At 58.9% G+C, this 13,109-nt stretch overlaps 5 protein-coding genes across 7 annotated transcripts; 4 read left to right on the top strand and 1 right to left on the bottom strand.

Moving 5' to 3' along the window:
- The first annotated feature begins 191 nt into the window (after positions 1 to 191).
- SDRG_03051 (hypothetical protein) lies at positions 192 to 3,591 on the top strand. Its single transcript, XM_008608670.1, has 5 exons — positions 192 to 662; positions 710 to 763; positions 813 to 3,164; positions 3,218 to 3,394; positions 3,445 to 3,591. The coding sequence occupies exons 1-5, from the start codon at positions 216 to 218 to the stop codon at positions 3,517 to 3,519; spliced, it is 3,105 nt and encodes a 1,034-aa protein (XP_008606892.1). The 5' UTR covers positions 192 to 215; the 3' UTR covers positions 3,520 to 3,591.
- Positions 3,592 to 3,731: 140 nt separating this feature from the next.
- Positions 3,732 to 5,345, top strand: SDRG_03050 (the record flags this gene model as incomplete). 2 transcript variants are annotated; one of them, XM_008608669.1, is made up of 6 exons in its annotated part: positions 3,732 to 3,933; positions 3,984 to 4,265; positions 4,311 to 4,409; positions 4,463 to 4,520; positions 4,568 to 4,647; positions 4,698 to 5,345. In XM_008608669.1, the coding sequence occupies 6 exons, from the start codon at positions 3,732 to 3,734 to the stop codon at positions 5,267 to 5,269; spliced, it is 1,293 nt and encodes a 430-aa protein (XP_008606891.1). In that variant the 3' UTR covers positions 5,270 to 5,345. The 2 variants fall into 2 exon arrangements, with proteins under 2 accessions (XP_008606891.1, XP_008606890.1); XM_008608668.1 differs by having other exon boundaries at positions 3,984 to 4,409.
- Positions 5,346 to 5,885: 540 nt separating this feature from the next.
- On the top strand, positions 5,886 to 7,440 carry SDRG_03049 (hypothetical protein). Its single transcript, XM_008608667.1, has one exon. It carries the CDS (start codon positions 5,914 to 5,916, stop codon positions 7,402 to 7,404), a length of 1,491 nt encoding a protein of 496 aa, XP_008606889.1. The 5' UTR covers positions 5,886 to 5,913; the 3' UTR covers positions 7,405 to 7,440.
- A 3,151-nt stretch (positions 7,441 to 10,591) lies between these two features.
- SDRG_03048 (hypothetical protein) lies at positions 10,592 to 11,593 on the top strand (the record flags this gene model as incomplete). The annotated part of the gene is made up of 1 exon (XM_008608666.1): positions 10,592 to 11,593. The coding sequence occupies one exon, from the start codon at positions 10,592 to 10,594 to the stop codon at positions 11,534 to 11,536; it is 945 nt and encodes a 314-aa protein (XP_008606888.1). The 3' UTR covers positions 11,537 to 11,593.
- A 701-nt stretch (positions 11,594 to 12,294) lies between these two features.
- SDRG_03047 lies at positions 12,295 to 13,105 on the bottom strand. Of its 2 annotated transcripts, XM_008608664.1 has the most exons (5): positions 12,984 to 13,105; positions 12,886 to 12,926; positions 12,643 to 12,821; positions 12,534 to 12,598; positions 12,295 to 12,476 (listed from the first exon to the last, which is right to left on the bottom strand). In XM_008608664.1, the coding sequence occupies exons 1-5, from the start codon at positions 13,081 to 13,083 to the stop codon at positions 12,331 to 12,333; spliced, it is 531 nt and encodes a 176-aa protein (XP_008606886.1). In that variant the 5' UTR covers positions 13,084 to 13,105; the 3' UTR covers positions 12,295 to 12,330. The 2 variants fall into 2 exon arrangements, with proteins under 2 accessions (XP_008606886.1, XP_008606887.1); XM_008608665.1 differs by having other exon boundaries at positions 12,295 to 12,598; positions 12,643 to 12,926.
- Between the last annotated feature and the right edge of the window lie 4 nt (positions 13,106 to 13,109).

The raw sequence follows: 13,109 nt of genomic DNA, 5'->3' as shown, positions 1-13,109 counted from the left end.
GCTCACACCTCTCTACCTAGATGACCGATACGGAGTGGATATAGCGACCATGGTCGCGGTCCTATGTACGATGAAGGACAACAGCTACGGCAAGAATTGTTCGGCGGGCAGGTGCTGGGCAACTTTTCGAACGGCCGGCCATCATCCGGATACGCTGCCAGGGCCTTTCCTCGGCGAGCCATTGGCACATATTCGTGACGAAGGCAACGACGAGCATGGACGCGCCGACGCTGCACAACATCCTTCTGCACACGTTCAGCAACGACGGCGGTGCGCGCAAGGCCGCCGAGGACGCGGTCGCCAACCTCCACACGGTGCGCGGTTCCATCGTGCTGCTCGCGCAGCTCGTCTCGGCGGCCGACGTCCAGCGCGAGATCCGCCAGGCCGGCGCCGTCGCGCTCAAGAACATGGTGCTCAAGCACTGGGAGGGCGTGAACCAGCCTGACAACACGATGCTCTCGGTGTTCCCCAACAGCGACAAGGACGAGTACCGCAAGCATATCTTCGAGAGCCTCTTGACCATGGAAGACCGGTCGCTCCGCTCGATCCTCGCTGAAGCCGTGAGCCAGATTGCCCGCGTTGACTTCCCCAACAAGTGGCCGGGCCTCGTCGCCGAGATCACGACCAATGTCCAGTCGGGCGACGTCACGCGCATCTGCAACGTACTCCATCTTCTGCCATACCCAACCCCAATTCATGCCACATGTAGGCGCTCCTCGCGCTGCGCAAGCTCGTCAAGCTCTACGAGTACCGCCGCGAAGAGGTAGCTACAACCACGCCTCCATACGAATCGCTCCATGGGATCCATATAGAACCGCGCGGATCTCAACACGATCGTCGGCGTCACGTTCCCGATGCTCCGTGGCATGCTCTCGCAGCTCATGACCAACAACTCGCTCGAAGCTGCGCACATGATCCACCTCATCCTCAAGATCTACTGGTCGTGCATGCAGGTGTCGCTCCCGCCGATGCTCGCGACGACGACCGAGGTCACGGCGTGGATGGAGCTGTTCGGTGCGCTCCTCACCAAGCGGCTGCCGGAAGCGTCCGAAGGCGTTGAGCCGCTCGGGCAGCCCACGGACGCCGACGAGCGCGCCAAGTGGCCGTGGTGGAAGGTCAAGAAGTGGAACCTCCAGATCCTCACGCGTTTCTACATGCGCTGGGGCAACCCGAAGCACGTGCCGGAGGAGTTTACGGAGATGTCCAAGTTCTTCCGCGCCAACATCAACCCGCCGATGCTCGCTGGCGTCCTCGAGACGCTCGCGTTGCGCAAGAACGGCCACTTTTGCACCGACCGCGTCGTGCACCTCTGCCTCACGTACCTCAACGAAGCCGTCAAGTCGTCGCTCGCGTTCAAGCAGCTCAAGCCGCATCTCCACTTCCTCCTCTTCGAGGTCGTCCACCCCGCGCTCTGCCTGACCAAGTCGGACCTCCAGCTCTGGGAAGAAGACCCGCACGAGTTTGTGCGCAAGACCAACGACTTCTTCGAGGACTACCTCTCGCCTGTGAACGCAGCCCGCGACCTCCTCAATGAGCTCTGCACGCTCCGGGGCAAGGACTGCTTCTCGAACGTGCTCATGTTCTACAACCAGATTCTGAGCACGTACCAGGCAACGCCGGTCGAAGCCCGCGACGTGGTCCAGAAGGACGCGGTGCTCCACGGTCTCATGTCGCTCGACAAGCTCCTCGTCAAGTCCAAGGTGCATAAGGCCCAAGTCGAGACGCTCCTCCTCACGCATGTGTTGCCCGAGTTTCACAACTCGCACGGGTTCCTACGCCTCCGCGCGTGCAAGATGTTTACGGGCCACTTCATCTCGGACATGGCGTTCGCCGATACGACGGTGACTGAGATCGCGCAGTGCATGCTCAAGTGCATGAAGGACCCGGAACTCCCGGTGCAGATCGAAGCCGCCAAGACGCTCCGCTACATTGTCACGTACGAGCACTCGACCGCGGCCTTGGACGTCATGCGCCCGCTCTTGCCCGACATTATGCAGCAGTACTTCAGCCTCATGGACGAGATTGGCAACGACGATGTCGTCATTGCGCTCGAGCACATCATCGATGCGTTCGCTGATGAGATCGGCCCGTACGCGGTGCAGCTCATCCAGAAGCTCGTCGACTGCTTCCTCCAGTTCTCCGAGTCGGGCGACGAAGACGACGAAGCGTGCATGACGGCGGCGTCGTGCCTCGACACGGTCAACACGATCTTGTACTCGATCCACAATCAGCCCGAGTACTTCCCGCTCTTCCTCGAGCCGCTCGTGCCCGTGCTGGACCGCGTCCTCTCGAGCGAAGACTACCTCGAGTACCTCGAGTCGGCCCTCGACATTTTGATCTCGCTCACGTACCACTCCAAGTCGATTGCGCCGTCGGTGTGGGCGCTCTTCCCCAAGCTCTTTTCGTCGTACAACGACTGGGCCGCCGACTACATCTCCAACTACGTCTCGCTCATCGACAACTTTATCGGCCTTGACGTCAACGCGTTCCTGGCTGGTGGCGTCGTCGGCGTCGACGGCTCGCGCGTCTCGTACCTCGAGATGGTCTTCCAGATGGCCGCGCACGTCTTCAAGACGAGCGAAGGCGAAGAGAGCGACAAGAGCTTGGAGCTTGTCGCTGCGTGCCGCCTCCTCTACTCGATTTTGCACAACTGCCTTCGCCACGACATTAGCGTCTGTGTGCCGATGATCGTCCAGATCACGTGCCTCAAGCTGTCGCGGTCGCTCCAGACGAACGTTGTGACGGCGCTCTTTGGCGTGATTGCGTCGGCGCTCAACTACAACCCGGCGCTGACGCTCACGACGATGGAGTCGTTCCAGGCGACCGACCCGCTCTTCCGCGCGTGGATGACGCACCTCCCCAACATCAAGAGCTACATGGACCGCAAGATGATGGTGCTCGGCCTCATGGCGATCTTCAAGCTGCCGCTCGCCGAGTTGCCGCCGACGCTCCAGCCGCACCTGCAAGGCCTCCTTGTGGGCGCCGTGACGCAGCTCCAGGAGATTCAGAAGGAGCCCCAGGAGGAAGAAGACTCGGAAAACGAGTCGGACGACGGCGAGGGCTTTGACCAGCTCGTCGACCAGGGCGGGTACGCCTCGGACGAAGACGCCGAGGACCTCCAGGACGAAGAAATCGCGGCCTGGATGCGCGAACTCCAGCGCAACGTACGACTATAGTTGCATGGAATGTGGGAGCCTGACGATATCGACGTGTGTAGGGCGAAGACGGCTCGTACTTTATGGGCGGCGACGAAGACGACTATGGCACGAGCGAGCTCGACAACATTGACGAGTTTGCCGTCTTCTTGGAGACGGTCCAGGCGCTGCACAACACCAACCCGGCTGCGTTCCAGGCGCTGCACCTCGACACGGACGAGTTCAAGGCCACGTGCGACGTACGTTTTGCTCGTGGTGATAGCACCGTGGGTCTCATTCTTCTGCATAGACGTTTGCGGCCGAGATTCACCGCCGCCAGCAGGAGGCAATCGAAGATGCCCACGCGCAGGTCAACGGCCAGTAAATACGTGCATATACCTCAGTAGGAAGAAAACGACGACCCATAAGTAGATAAGATATATAGCTTTTGCGCACATTATGTGGCCTCGCTTCCCGTCGTCTGTGGCGCGGGGAGGACGGGCGACGAGGCCTTGGCGATCGTCCTGCAAGTGGTTCGCCCAATGGCATCGTCTTCGAAATTTGATTTTCAAATCTACGAAATTCGAGCGGGGTCCGATGGCCGTGCAACTCGAGACCAAGGACCGCGGCGCAGGCCGCTGGATCGCAGCCACCAAGGACGTCGCGCCTGGCACGCTCTTGCTGACGTCGATGCCCTTTGCGACTGTCTTGTCGCCGAGTCTGTGGACCGAGCGCTGCCAGGCGTGCTTTGAGCCAGGCTCGCTTGCGCGCTGCGCCCGCTGCAAGCTTGTCTACTACTGTACGTTCGCCATGTCTTTGCTAGCTTATGGCTATGACGATGTATGCTAGGCTCCAAGGGATGCCAGCTGAGCGACTGGCGCCTGCAGCACAAGCTCGAGTGCCCGCGGCTCGAGCGGCTCGTGGTGACCGCGAACGCGTACTCGGTTGTCGCTGATGCGCTCCTCATCGCGCGCACGCTGCGCCTCGTCTCCGCGTCCCCGGCGCCAAACGAGCCACGGAACTTGGATGCACGCTCGACGCATCCATACGACCTTGTCTGGTCCGAGGCCGACCGCGCAGCGGTGCACGCCACGGCCGCTATTGTCGACCAGACCGACCTGCTGCCGTCGAGTACGACGACACTGCGCTTGAAGCCATTGACAGGCGCTATGCTAGGTATGGGCTACACGGTCTCGGACATTGAAGAGATGCTTTGCCGCTTCCACACCAACAATTTTACGATCACAGATGAAATTCTACTCGACATTGGCTCGGGTACGTAGCGCCATTCCAATGCCGAGGGCCCTTGCCCAATGCGAACGTACTAGGCTGCTACCCGTGGGGTGCGATGGTCAACCACAGCTGCGATGCCAACTGCACTGTCACGTACGCTCTCCACCGTTCGTGTAGCTGGCGCAGCATCCGTGTCGTAGGTTCGCGCCCAAGTCGCACGAACTCCAGATGCGCGCACTGCGCCCGATTGCCGCCGGTGAAGAAGTCACACACGCCTACAGTACACCAGGGTCCACGATGGTACCGGTGCTGATATGCTGTCCCGTATAGTGGACGTGGCGATTCCAGCGACCAAGCGCCGACGCGAACTCCAAGCGCAGTACCACTTTGGGTGCACTTGCGCCCGGTGCACGTCGCCAACCTCGTTTGATGTCGTCTCGGATGCTGGCAAAGACGGCGGACCGATCGCCACCGGCGCGTCACCCGACTTGGCCCGCGCCACGCAGCTCGTGGCGGCAGCGGTGCCCATGGCTCCACAGGAAGCGATTGTCTGCCTTCGAGAAGCGCTGGTCCTTCGAACCGCGCACTTGCATGCGCTCAACGTCGATGTACTCGAGGTCCACTCGCACCTTTTGACGCAGTACTTGGCGGCGCGGGACTTTGAGAATGCGCGCGACACGGCGCAAGCGATGTGGACGTTCTACGAAGCCATGTACCCGACGACGCATGCAATGGCTGGCCTGCACCTCTACACGCTGGGCGACCTCGAAGCGCAATGGCCCGAGCACGTCGGGACGAGTCGGACGCATTTACAAGAGGCGCGTCGCATCCTCACGATCACGCATGGCGTTGACCATCCATTAGTGCACGGTCTGCAGAGCGCGCTAGCGACGATGCCGTGACATGAATGGCATTCGAAGGCGCGATGAGCAAAATGAAATAATTTCTGACGCCAAACAAACCCTAGCTCGTTGACTGGCTACGACCGAGTCGAGTATGACATCAGAATGCGAATGAGTGAGCGGATAGACGGGTGGGGCGACACTGGATCGCACCCGTCGTTCGAAAAGAGCTGTTGCCCAGTGTACCCCACGCTACTGCACGCTAACGTCGGCCCCATCAAGTTGGTGGTCATGGAGGTATTGCTTGGTGTGGCCAAGAGATTGCACAGTTATGGCACTGACACTGGGAATTGGAGGATTCTCTTGCTGAGCTTGAAGGATCGGCGATCGATCATGGTCAACACCAGCAGCAGAGGCAGCACGCGGCTTGCAGACTGTCCTGGATCTCGACCACGTCCTTGAGCTTCGCCCAGCTGCCAAGGACGCCAAGGGCATTCTCGCAGCACTTCCAGCTTCGACATGTAGGAGCACGCAGCTGACCGCTCCACAAGCTCGGCTACACCTAACCACACTACAAGGAGAGTGAGGTTGCCTTCAGCAGTGCCGCGGTATCGGATAGGCCGGCTGGCCGCCTCAATTCTGATTGAGTTGAGATTGAGTCTAAGAAAACATCTGTCCGTCACAATCCCATCAGAGTTGACCCCATGAGCAGCAGCAAGCGCCCAGCAGCGGCCTCGCCGACGGTACTGCATCTGGACCACGTCCTCACCGCTATCGTCCAGTGCATGGTTGCCGCCAAGGACGTCAAGACCTTCCTTGCTGCGCTCCCACCCTCGGCACGTAGAGGCACGCATCTGGCCGCGCTCCACGACCTCCTTCAGGCCCCGCAGCGCCATGTCCTTGCAACTGAGCCAAGGCCGCTCGACGCACTCTGGCCAGTGCTACGACTCGGCGCGATCACACCTGTAGCCACCAGTCTGGTGCGTCACGCGATGCCGGTCTTTACCGCTGCCAGCGTCCACTGTGGCCTTGACGACGTGCCCACGCCGATGGGTCTTGATGCCTTTGAGTGGCTTCATCTGTGGCGCATGACGATCACGCAGTACAAACACACTGGTGGGGCGTACGACCTCGGTCGCCTCTGCAGTCTCTTGGGCCAGTGTCGGAACCTCAAGGTCCTTGACGTGGGTGGTGCAATCGGTGGCCAAGCGATCCTCGAAGCCGTCACGACGTCCGCGCACTGCGTCCGCTCCATCACGGGCATCAGTCTGAGCGCTGGATCCATCGCGTCCGTGGACCGCTGGCTTGCCTCTGGTCACGCCGAGCACTTGGATTTGACGAGCCCGACCGAGAATGACGCAGCGGATCGTGGGACACTGAGTGCGATGCTCCTCAAGACCAACATGCTCTCGAGCCTCACGCTACGTGACTTTGTGCCCGGGACCCTTGCGTCGCTCGTGGCTGTTGCGCCGTCGTTTGATCGTCTAAGATGCTTGGATGTCTCGATCGGCCGCACGGATGTGCCAGTACTGCTGCAGTTTCTGCGGCAGCTCCACGGTCAGCAGCTTTGCTCGCTCAAGCTCAGCTGCCATGGCGCCAGCCTCACCGAACTCGTGGAAGCACTGACGTCGTTTCCAGCGCTTGAAGAGCTGGAACTGTCCGACGGCTATCTCGGTGGGCGGCCACCTGTAACGGTGTTGCCACTGACGCTACGGCGCGTCACGCTTCGTCGCGTCCTAGTCACCAAAGCGGCATGGGAGACGCTTACATTCGGCTTGTCTCGTGCGCACGTTCTTACGGAGCTCTCGTGGGTCTCGTGCCGACGACTACAACCGTCCGTGTTCAAGGCCATCGCAACGTCGTTGCCCAACTGGATCCGTCGCGGTATCCGAAACATCACGTTGGACGACTGCGACCTTGATGACGACGGTGCGTCAGCGATTGCGAGGGTGCTGCGTGAGACGACGAGCCAATCCGGTGTCAGCATTGTTCTACGCCGTGTCTTCTTGTCGGTACAAAATTACGTGGCACTCGGAGACGCACTTACGACGTGCCGCGGCATCTCGATCGTGCTACCGTCAATCGACAGCGAGGTGTTTCGCGCCGAGGCGACGAAGCGCCGCATCACGTACCATGTCGACAATCGCAAGGACCGCCTCGTACTCGAGAGTGCCGCGGAGAGCGTCGAAGCGTAGTAACGTTGTTAAACTATCTTGATTGTTGCGTCACTACAATATTGTATGTGGCGCCTTTTTGACGTTATGACGCCGTGTATTTGACGTCTGGCCCAACGATCTCGATATCCATCGAACAAGCTATGACGCGTAGCGCTACGATAAGTAGTTTAGGATAAATGTTGGATCGAATCGCCAACACCGATGGTCCCAGAGTGAGCTTCTGCGGATATCGATTTGAACACCTCCGCGCGCGACCGCAACGACAAGATTTGGACACGAGCTTAATCAAAGCGATACGTGTCTGCTGTTCAAAAAAATTCAGGAATCTCCGGGAATCGCGCATCAAACTCGTGTGCGGAAGCGGGCCGTTTCCAGTACTAGTACGCTTTTACTATATCCATCTCAATCACCGACGCTCGAAATCGATGCCTGCGCAAAATGGTGCCGACGCCCAAGCCTGCGCCCAAGTGCAATCGGTGCGTCGGCAGCTGTGGGAAATGGAAGAAGACGAACGAGCCGTTGAAGGGTGTGTGCAAGACATGCCGAAGCAAGGTCAACATCGCGGCAAAATCTCGAGCTCAAGTGCCCGTCACGCCGCAGCCCGAGCGTCCACCACCCGTGCGCTACTGCTTGGGTCTGCCGTCCGATGCTGCGACGCTTCTTGCGGGCCACGAACGCTACGTCATGCTACGTGGCGTCGCTCGCTCCAATGACTGCCTGTTGGTCATGCCACCCAATGTAACCGATGCGCGATGCGAGCCCTGCTCCAATGTCATGCCCAATTGGCGCCGGGATGCTGCGCGTCGTGCCCCATTGCCCGGACGGTGCTCCCTTGTGTGTCGGTCTGGTTGACCGCTCATCGGGCCAAAACGGACGGCCAGATGGAGCGCCAAAACCGCACAGTGGAAGATGCTCTGCGCTGCACCGTCTCGTACCTGGACACCGATTGTGCCAACCTCCTTTGCAACATCGAGTACGCGCACATGAGCCTCGTCAGCGTCGACGGGTCTCTCGCCGTTTGAAGTCGACACGGGCCGTCGCGAGCGTCGTCCCAGCGTCCAACCTGCTCGCGCTCATGACGTCCAGTGTTGGACACTAAAGCTTGGAGGCAAAAGGAAAACTGAATTCGATCGATCATTTACAAAGCTAAACCTAAACCCGCTCGTACTAGTAGAGGCTTGGCAACTTAAACTTCATCTTGAACTGCAAGTTGTCAGGTGGATGTAATGATATGGACCGGCCCGTCACCATGCATCTCCTCCCGTCCGGTGCGTCGCTTGACGTCCTCGCCAAGATTCGCACCAGTACCACGTTTCGCCGTCTACATTTTGCTTCTCCATACCTTTGCCCAGCGTCCTCACGTGCGTGCCACGTACGCACTTGATCGTCGCTGATCAGCAAGACCACGTCGTTGAAGACCGATGCCTTTACTTTCATTTTTGCCTTCACTCGACCACTCGGTCTTGTCCAAGGCTTTGCACGCTTCCTCATCGCGCAGTAGCAGTGTCCACCGGAGACGTCCCAGGATAACTCGTTACATGGTACCCTTGGGACGTCTCCGGTGGACACTGCTACTGCGCGATGAGGAAGCGTGCAAAGCCTTGGACAAGACCGAGTGGTCGAGTGAAGGCAAAACTGAAAGTGATCATTGAAAAGAAATGCGACAGAAGACTAACCTAGACTGACTATGCTGGATACGATGAAGTAGAGGCTTCTCTCTATCTTTGAATTGAATAAACGACTTTTTTGCGCGAAGCGCACGAGCGCAGCGAGGGCACCCGGCTGTAGCCAGGCCCGTGGGTGTGTTGGACGTGCATAGTACAAGAGCGCGTAAGGGTGCAAGGCATCCACACTGTCCAAGCTATGACACAGACATACCGCTAGGTTGTATACGGCCCCGATACCAAACTGAAATCAAAAAGCGCGACAGCACCCTGCACAAACCTTCTGCATGGATCAAACCACTGCGCATGCTACGCAGAAAGAGCGCTAGATGGCCCACCGACCCTATGCCCCACCTCAACCACAAAGACTAACCACACCCTGCCCCAAGAAAACCCGAGGTTTGGGGCAGATACATTGAACTCAAATGCACACGATCTCGTCCACCGACGAGTTTAAACTACGTCATACGTAGTACATGATCCCTCTGCTAGATTGCACGCTACCTTAAAGCAAAACCTCAACCAAAGAGCTCGACCAAAACCTGCCCCACGAAAACACAGGGAAACCCTATAATAATATTGTACAAATTGGAAACCTCTTGCTTCGAAGCGGAAGCGAAGTTCGAGCGAAGATGTGATTGCGTGCGTGCAGGTTGTGGAGGCGGACGGCGCTGAAAATCGGCATGGTCCTATTCACGAGCGAAGTGGCTTGTGGTACAACGCTCTGTAGCTCCAGTCGTGGCCAGAGATAGTCCAGCGGGTTGCTGTCGCCAATGTGGTCGATGGCAGTGTGCGGTGCTTGCAGAAGCTGGTCGAGCGCCGTCAGAGGCGCGCTCCACGTCGACGCCGGCAGCGCACTGAGGAAGGACAGCACGTCGCTAGGTGCAGCGCAGCAGCAAACATTCTCCTCAAGCACGTGGGTGAAGCCAAGTGCCGGGGTCGATGTCGGCGGCGGCGCTTCTCACTCATGGACTTATCCGGCGAGTCTGATTGGTTGAAAACATGTACTAGTATGACGTGGCACGCTCCCGACAGTCCGGAATCCGGAACGGGCGTATCAACCGGACGAGCGCATTGCCCGAGCTCACATGCGCCGCACGCGCGACTACTTGGTCAGCGTCGGGGTACCGAAGGTCTACGACGAACCCAGCCTTTAGCCTCCAACTCGTACGATGGAGAGCCGAGGCGCTAGTGACATGTCTTCCAAGCTATGCATTCAACCAAGCGATATTGCGATGGCTGCAGTCGGTGGTATGTACCAATCGAGGGCTAATGTTTGTAGCGACTGCTGGTTATGAGGTAATACTATAACCTGTAGTCGACTAGGGAATGCTAGTACAAAACATTGAGCAATGGGGTGGGAAGGACGTACGTCGCTACACGGCGCTGTAGGAGCCATACGATAAACGAAGTCGTTTGACGTTGATGCCATGCCTTTTGCTCGGGTGGGTGAACTACGCGCTTGAGAAAAAGCGCGATTGAGTTTTACGTGTTGAGATTGAGTTTGAGGGAGGATTCTTCAGAATCCCAACCGATCCAGCATGAGCAGTAGCAAGCGCCAAGCCACGACACCGCCGACGGTCCTGGGCCTCGACCACGTCCTTGTGGACATCGCCCGATACATCCCTGCTGCCAAGGGCGTCATGGCCTTCCTTGCTGCGCTTCCGGCCTCGTCGCGCAGCGTCCCGCTGGCCGCGCTCTACATGCTGCTTCAAGACCCCCGGCGACATGTTCTGGCAACGGAGTCGGAGCCTGTGGATGCGCTCTGGCCTCTCCTGCACCTGGATCTGATCACGCCTGCAGCCGCGAGTCTGGTGCGCGACGCGCTTCCACTCTTCCCGTGCGCCAGTGCTGGTACCTTGAACGCCGCTCGACCCAGCGGCCTCGACGCCTTGGAGTGGCTTGCGCTGTGGAGCTCCAAGCTCACACACTACAAGCACGTTGAAGACGACGTTGTCTACGACCGGTGCCAGCTGTGTGCTATCTTGCGTCAGTGCTTCAAGCTCCGAGTCGTCGACACGAGCCGTGCGATCGACGCTTCGTCGGCCATTGCGTTCTTCGAGGCTGTCACGACGCCTCTCCACGGCGCCCGGCCTCTCGCGATCACTAGCTCGCAGCCTGCATCGATTGTCGACTTCATCTTGATGTCGATGGCCGACTGGATCCGCCGCGGTGCATGGAAGATCACATTCTTCGATGGCAGCATCCGAGACGCCCAAGCGTTGGTGCTGGCTGCAGCGCTGCCTCGTACAACGAGCGCGCTTGGCGTCATGCTTGAAATCAAACATGCTCGGCTGACCGTGCAGGGCTACTTGGCCCTGGGCGAAGCGCTTGCGACATGTCGGCGCGTCTCGATCGAGCTGCCATCGACTCGCAGCAGAAAATTCCGAACCGAGGCGGCCAAGCGCCACATTCGGTACCGCTACGGTCGCACGACCGAGCGCATGCGCTGCATTGTGCTCGAGAGCCCCGTGGCCGGTGCTTAGGCGACAACGTATCTCCTCGTTCATTCATTTTCGTCCAAGTAAATTATGATACAATACTCTCAACACCGCGGTGGCAAGGACTACACTGTACGTGCAAGGATCGTTATTAGCCTAGTGTGGTCATGCATGCAAGTCCTTCTTGCCACGTGATGACCTGTAGAGTACGAGTTCGAAACAATATTGCCAAGGACAATGCTTCCCCTACCCCTACAACAACCCTTCCCCTACCCCTAAAAACGTGCGTGTCATCGACCATAACGTTATCATCGACAACGAATCTGGTGTGCACTAACGGCTTCTATAGTCCGACTAGGAAACACACAACGACGCGCAGTCGACTCGAAGCTTCGAAACGACTCGTGCGGTGTCGTCTTCCTAGTTCTATGATAAAGAACCTGACACCAAAGGAGCGCCGCCATTGGCGCGTTCAAGCTTGTGGCAGGGAGCATGCTGGGAAGGCCTTGAGTGTCGCCACGCAACAAGCAATGCCTTCAAGGACACTGCATGCGTGAGCCCAAGGACGATGGTCGGCGGCGCGTCGTGGTGGACATGATGCAAGGAGGACGGTCGCCTGGAATCACCAAGTACAAAAGTACCAACTTGTCAACCCGCCTCGCCCTTGGAGTGAGTCGCATCGATCTTTTCTCTAGCTGTGGCAACAATCAAAAGCTAGGCGCTTGCGCCGTACCGCTGGGACTGTAGACATGTAGCAGTACCGTGCAAGCATTGGCCCCTCGCATGTGGAGCTCAGAGTCGACTTCAACACAGGAAATATAAAAGGGCAATATCAACGTTCATGTTCGCCAAAACGACCAGCGCGACGTCATGCGTGTGAGGAGCGCGTCGCTGGCCTGCGCCATCGCATTGACTGCCGAGACCTTGGCCTGCGTATGCTCGAGTGTTTCGCGGTTCCGGCTGAGCTCGGCTTGGATCGCATGGCCTGCGAAGCGCATCATCGCCAAGCGTCGTACAACGAACAACCGAGGATATGGTCTACCTGTGGCCTCGGCCTCAAGCACGCTGCTCTGCGCCGCTGCAATGAGGTCGCCCGTGCGCCGCAACCTACATCACGCACCCGTCACGCGATGCTACCTCTCGGAACGTACGTCTGCGTTGCGCCTTGCATACGACGGCGCATCGCAGCGTCGCCAACGAGCTCGCTCCTGTCATCCTGCGGCGGCTCGGACCAAGCGGCGAGGCGCGCCGCGTTGCGCAGGATCTTGTCGGCAAACGGCCGCCGCGCAGCCACATTCAGGCTGCGCAAATGCAGCTGAGTTTGTTGCATCTACGCGCATGGTGTTAGTAGGCTCAAGACGCACCACGTTGCGCATGGCTGCAGCCGGGTCTACCAGCTCGCTGGCTTCGGTCACCATCGCGGCTGTCGCCGCATCTATGGCCACGAGGAGACGGTTATGGCCTTCTCTTGGGAGCTACAGGAGCGACGCACCTCGGCCTCGGCGCTCTACAGACGCCGCCAGCAGCGCGCCGTCGATGGCCTCGGCCAACGCGTCAAACTCGGCCAGGTACTCGGTCACAATCGCCGACATGCGCACTTGGCTTGGAGATCGCAGAA

The sequence above is a fragment of the Saprolegnia diclina genome, assembly GCF_000281045.1.
Source record: "Saprolegnia diclina VS20 unplaced genomic scaffold supercont1.7, whole genome shotgun sequence".
In the NCBI taxonomy this organism is placed as follows: domain Eukaryota; phylum Oomycota; class Saprolegniomycetes; order Saprolegniales; family Saprolegniaceae; genus Saprolegnia; species Saprolegnia diclina.
The sequence above is the reverse complement of the archived record's forward strand: the minus strand, read 5'-3'. Positions and strand labels throughout refer to the sequence as shown.

Coding starts and splice junctions, on each gene's coding strand:
- SDRG_03049 (XM_008608667.1), top strand. CDS start 5,914: ATGAGCAGCAGCAAGCGCCCAGCAGCGGCCTCGCCGACGGTACTGCAT.
- SDRG_03051 (XM_008608670.1), top strand. CDS start 216: ATGGACGCGCCGACGCTGCACAACATCCTTCTGCACACGTTCAGCAAC. Junction 3,165..3,217: donor TGCGCGAACTCCAGCGCAAC/GTACGACTATAG, acceptor CGACGTGTGTAG/GGCGAAGACGGCTCGTACTT. Junction 3,395..3,444: donor AGTTCAAGGCCACGTGCGAC/GTACGTTTTGCT, acceptor TCTTCTGCATAG/ACGTTTGCGGCCGAGATTCA.
- SDRG_03047 (XM_008608664.1), bottom strand. CDS start 13,083: ATGTCGGCGATTGTGACCGAGTACCTGGCCGAGTTTGACGCGTTGGCC. Junction 12,927..12,983: donor TGTAGAGCGCCGAGGCCGAG/GTGCGTCGCTCC, acceptor TCGTGGCCATAG/ATGCGGCGACAGCCGCGATG. Junction 12,599..12,642: donor ATGCAAGGCGCAACGCAGAC/GTACGTTCCGAG, acceptor TGCGTGATGTAG/GTTGCGGCGCACGGGCGACC.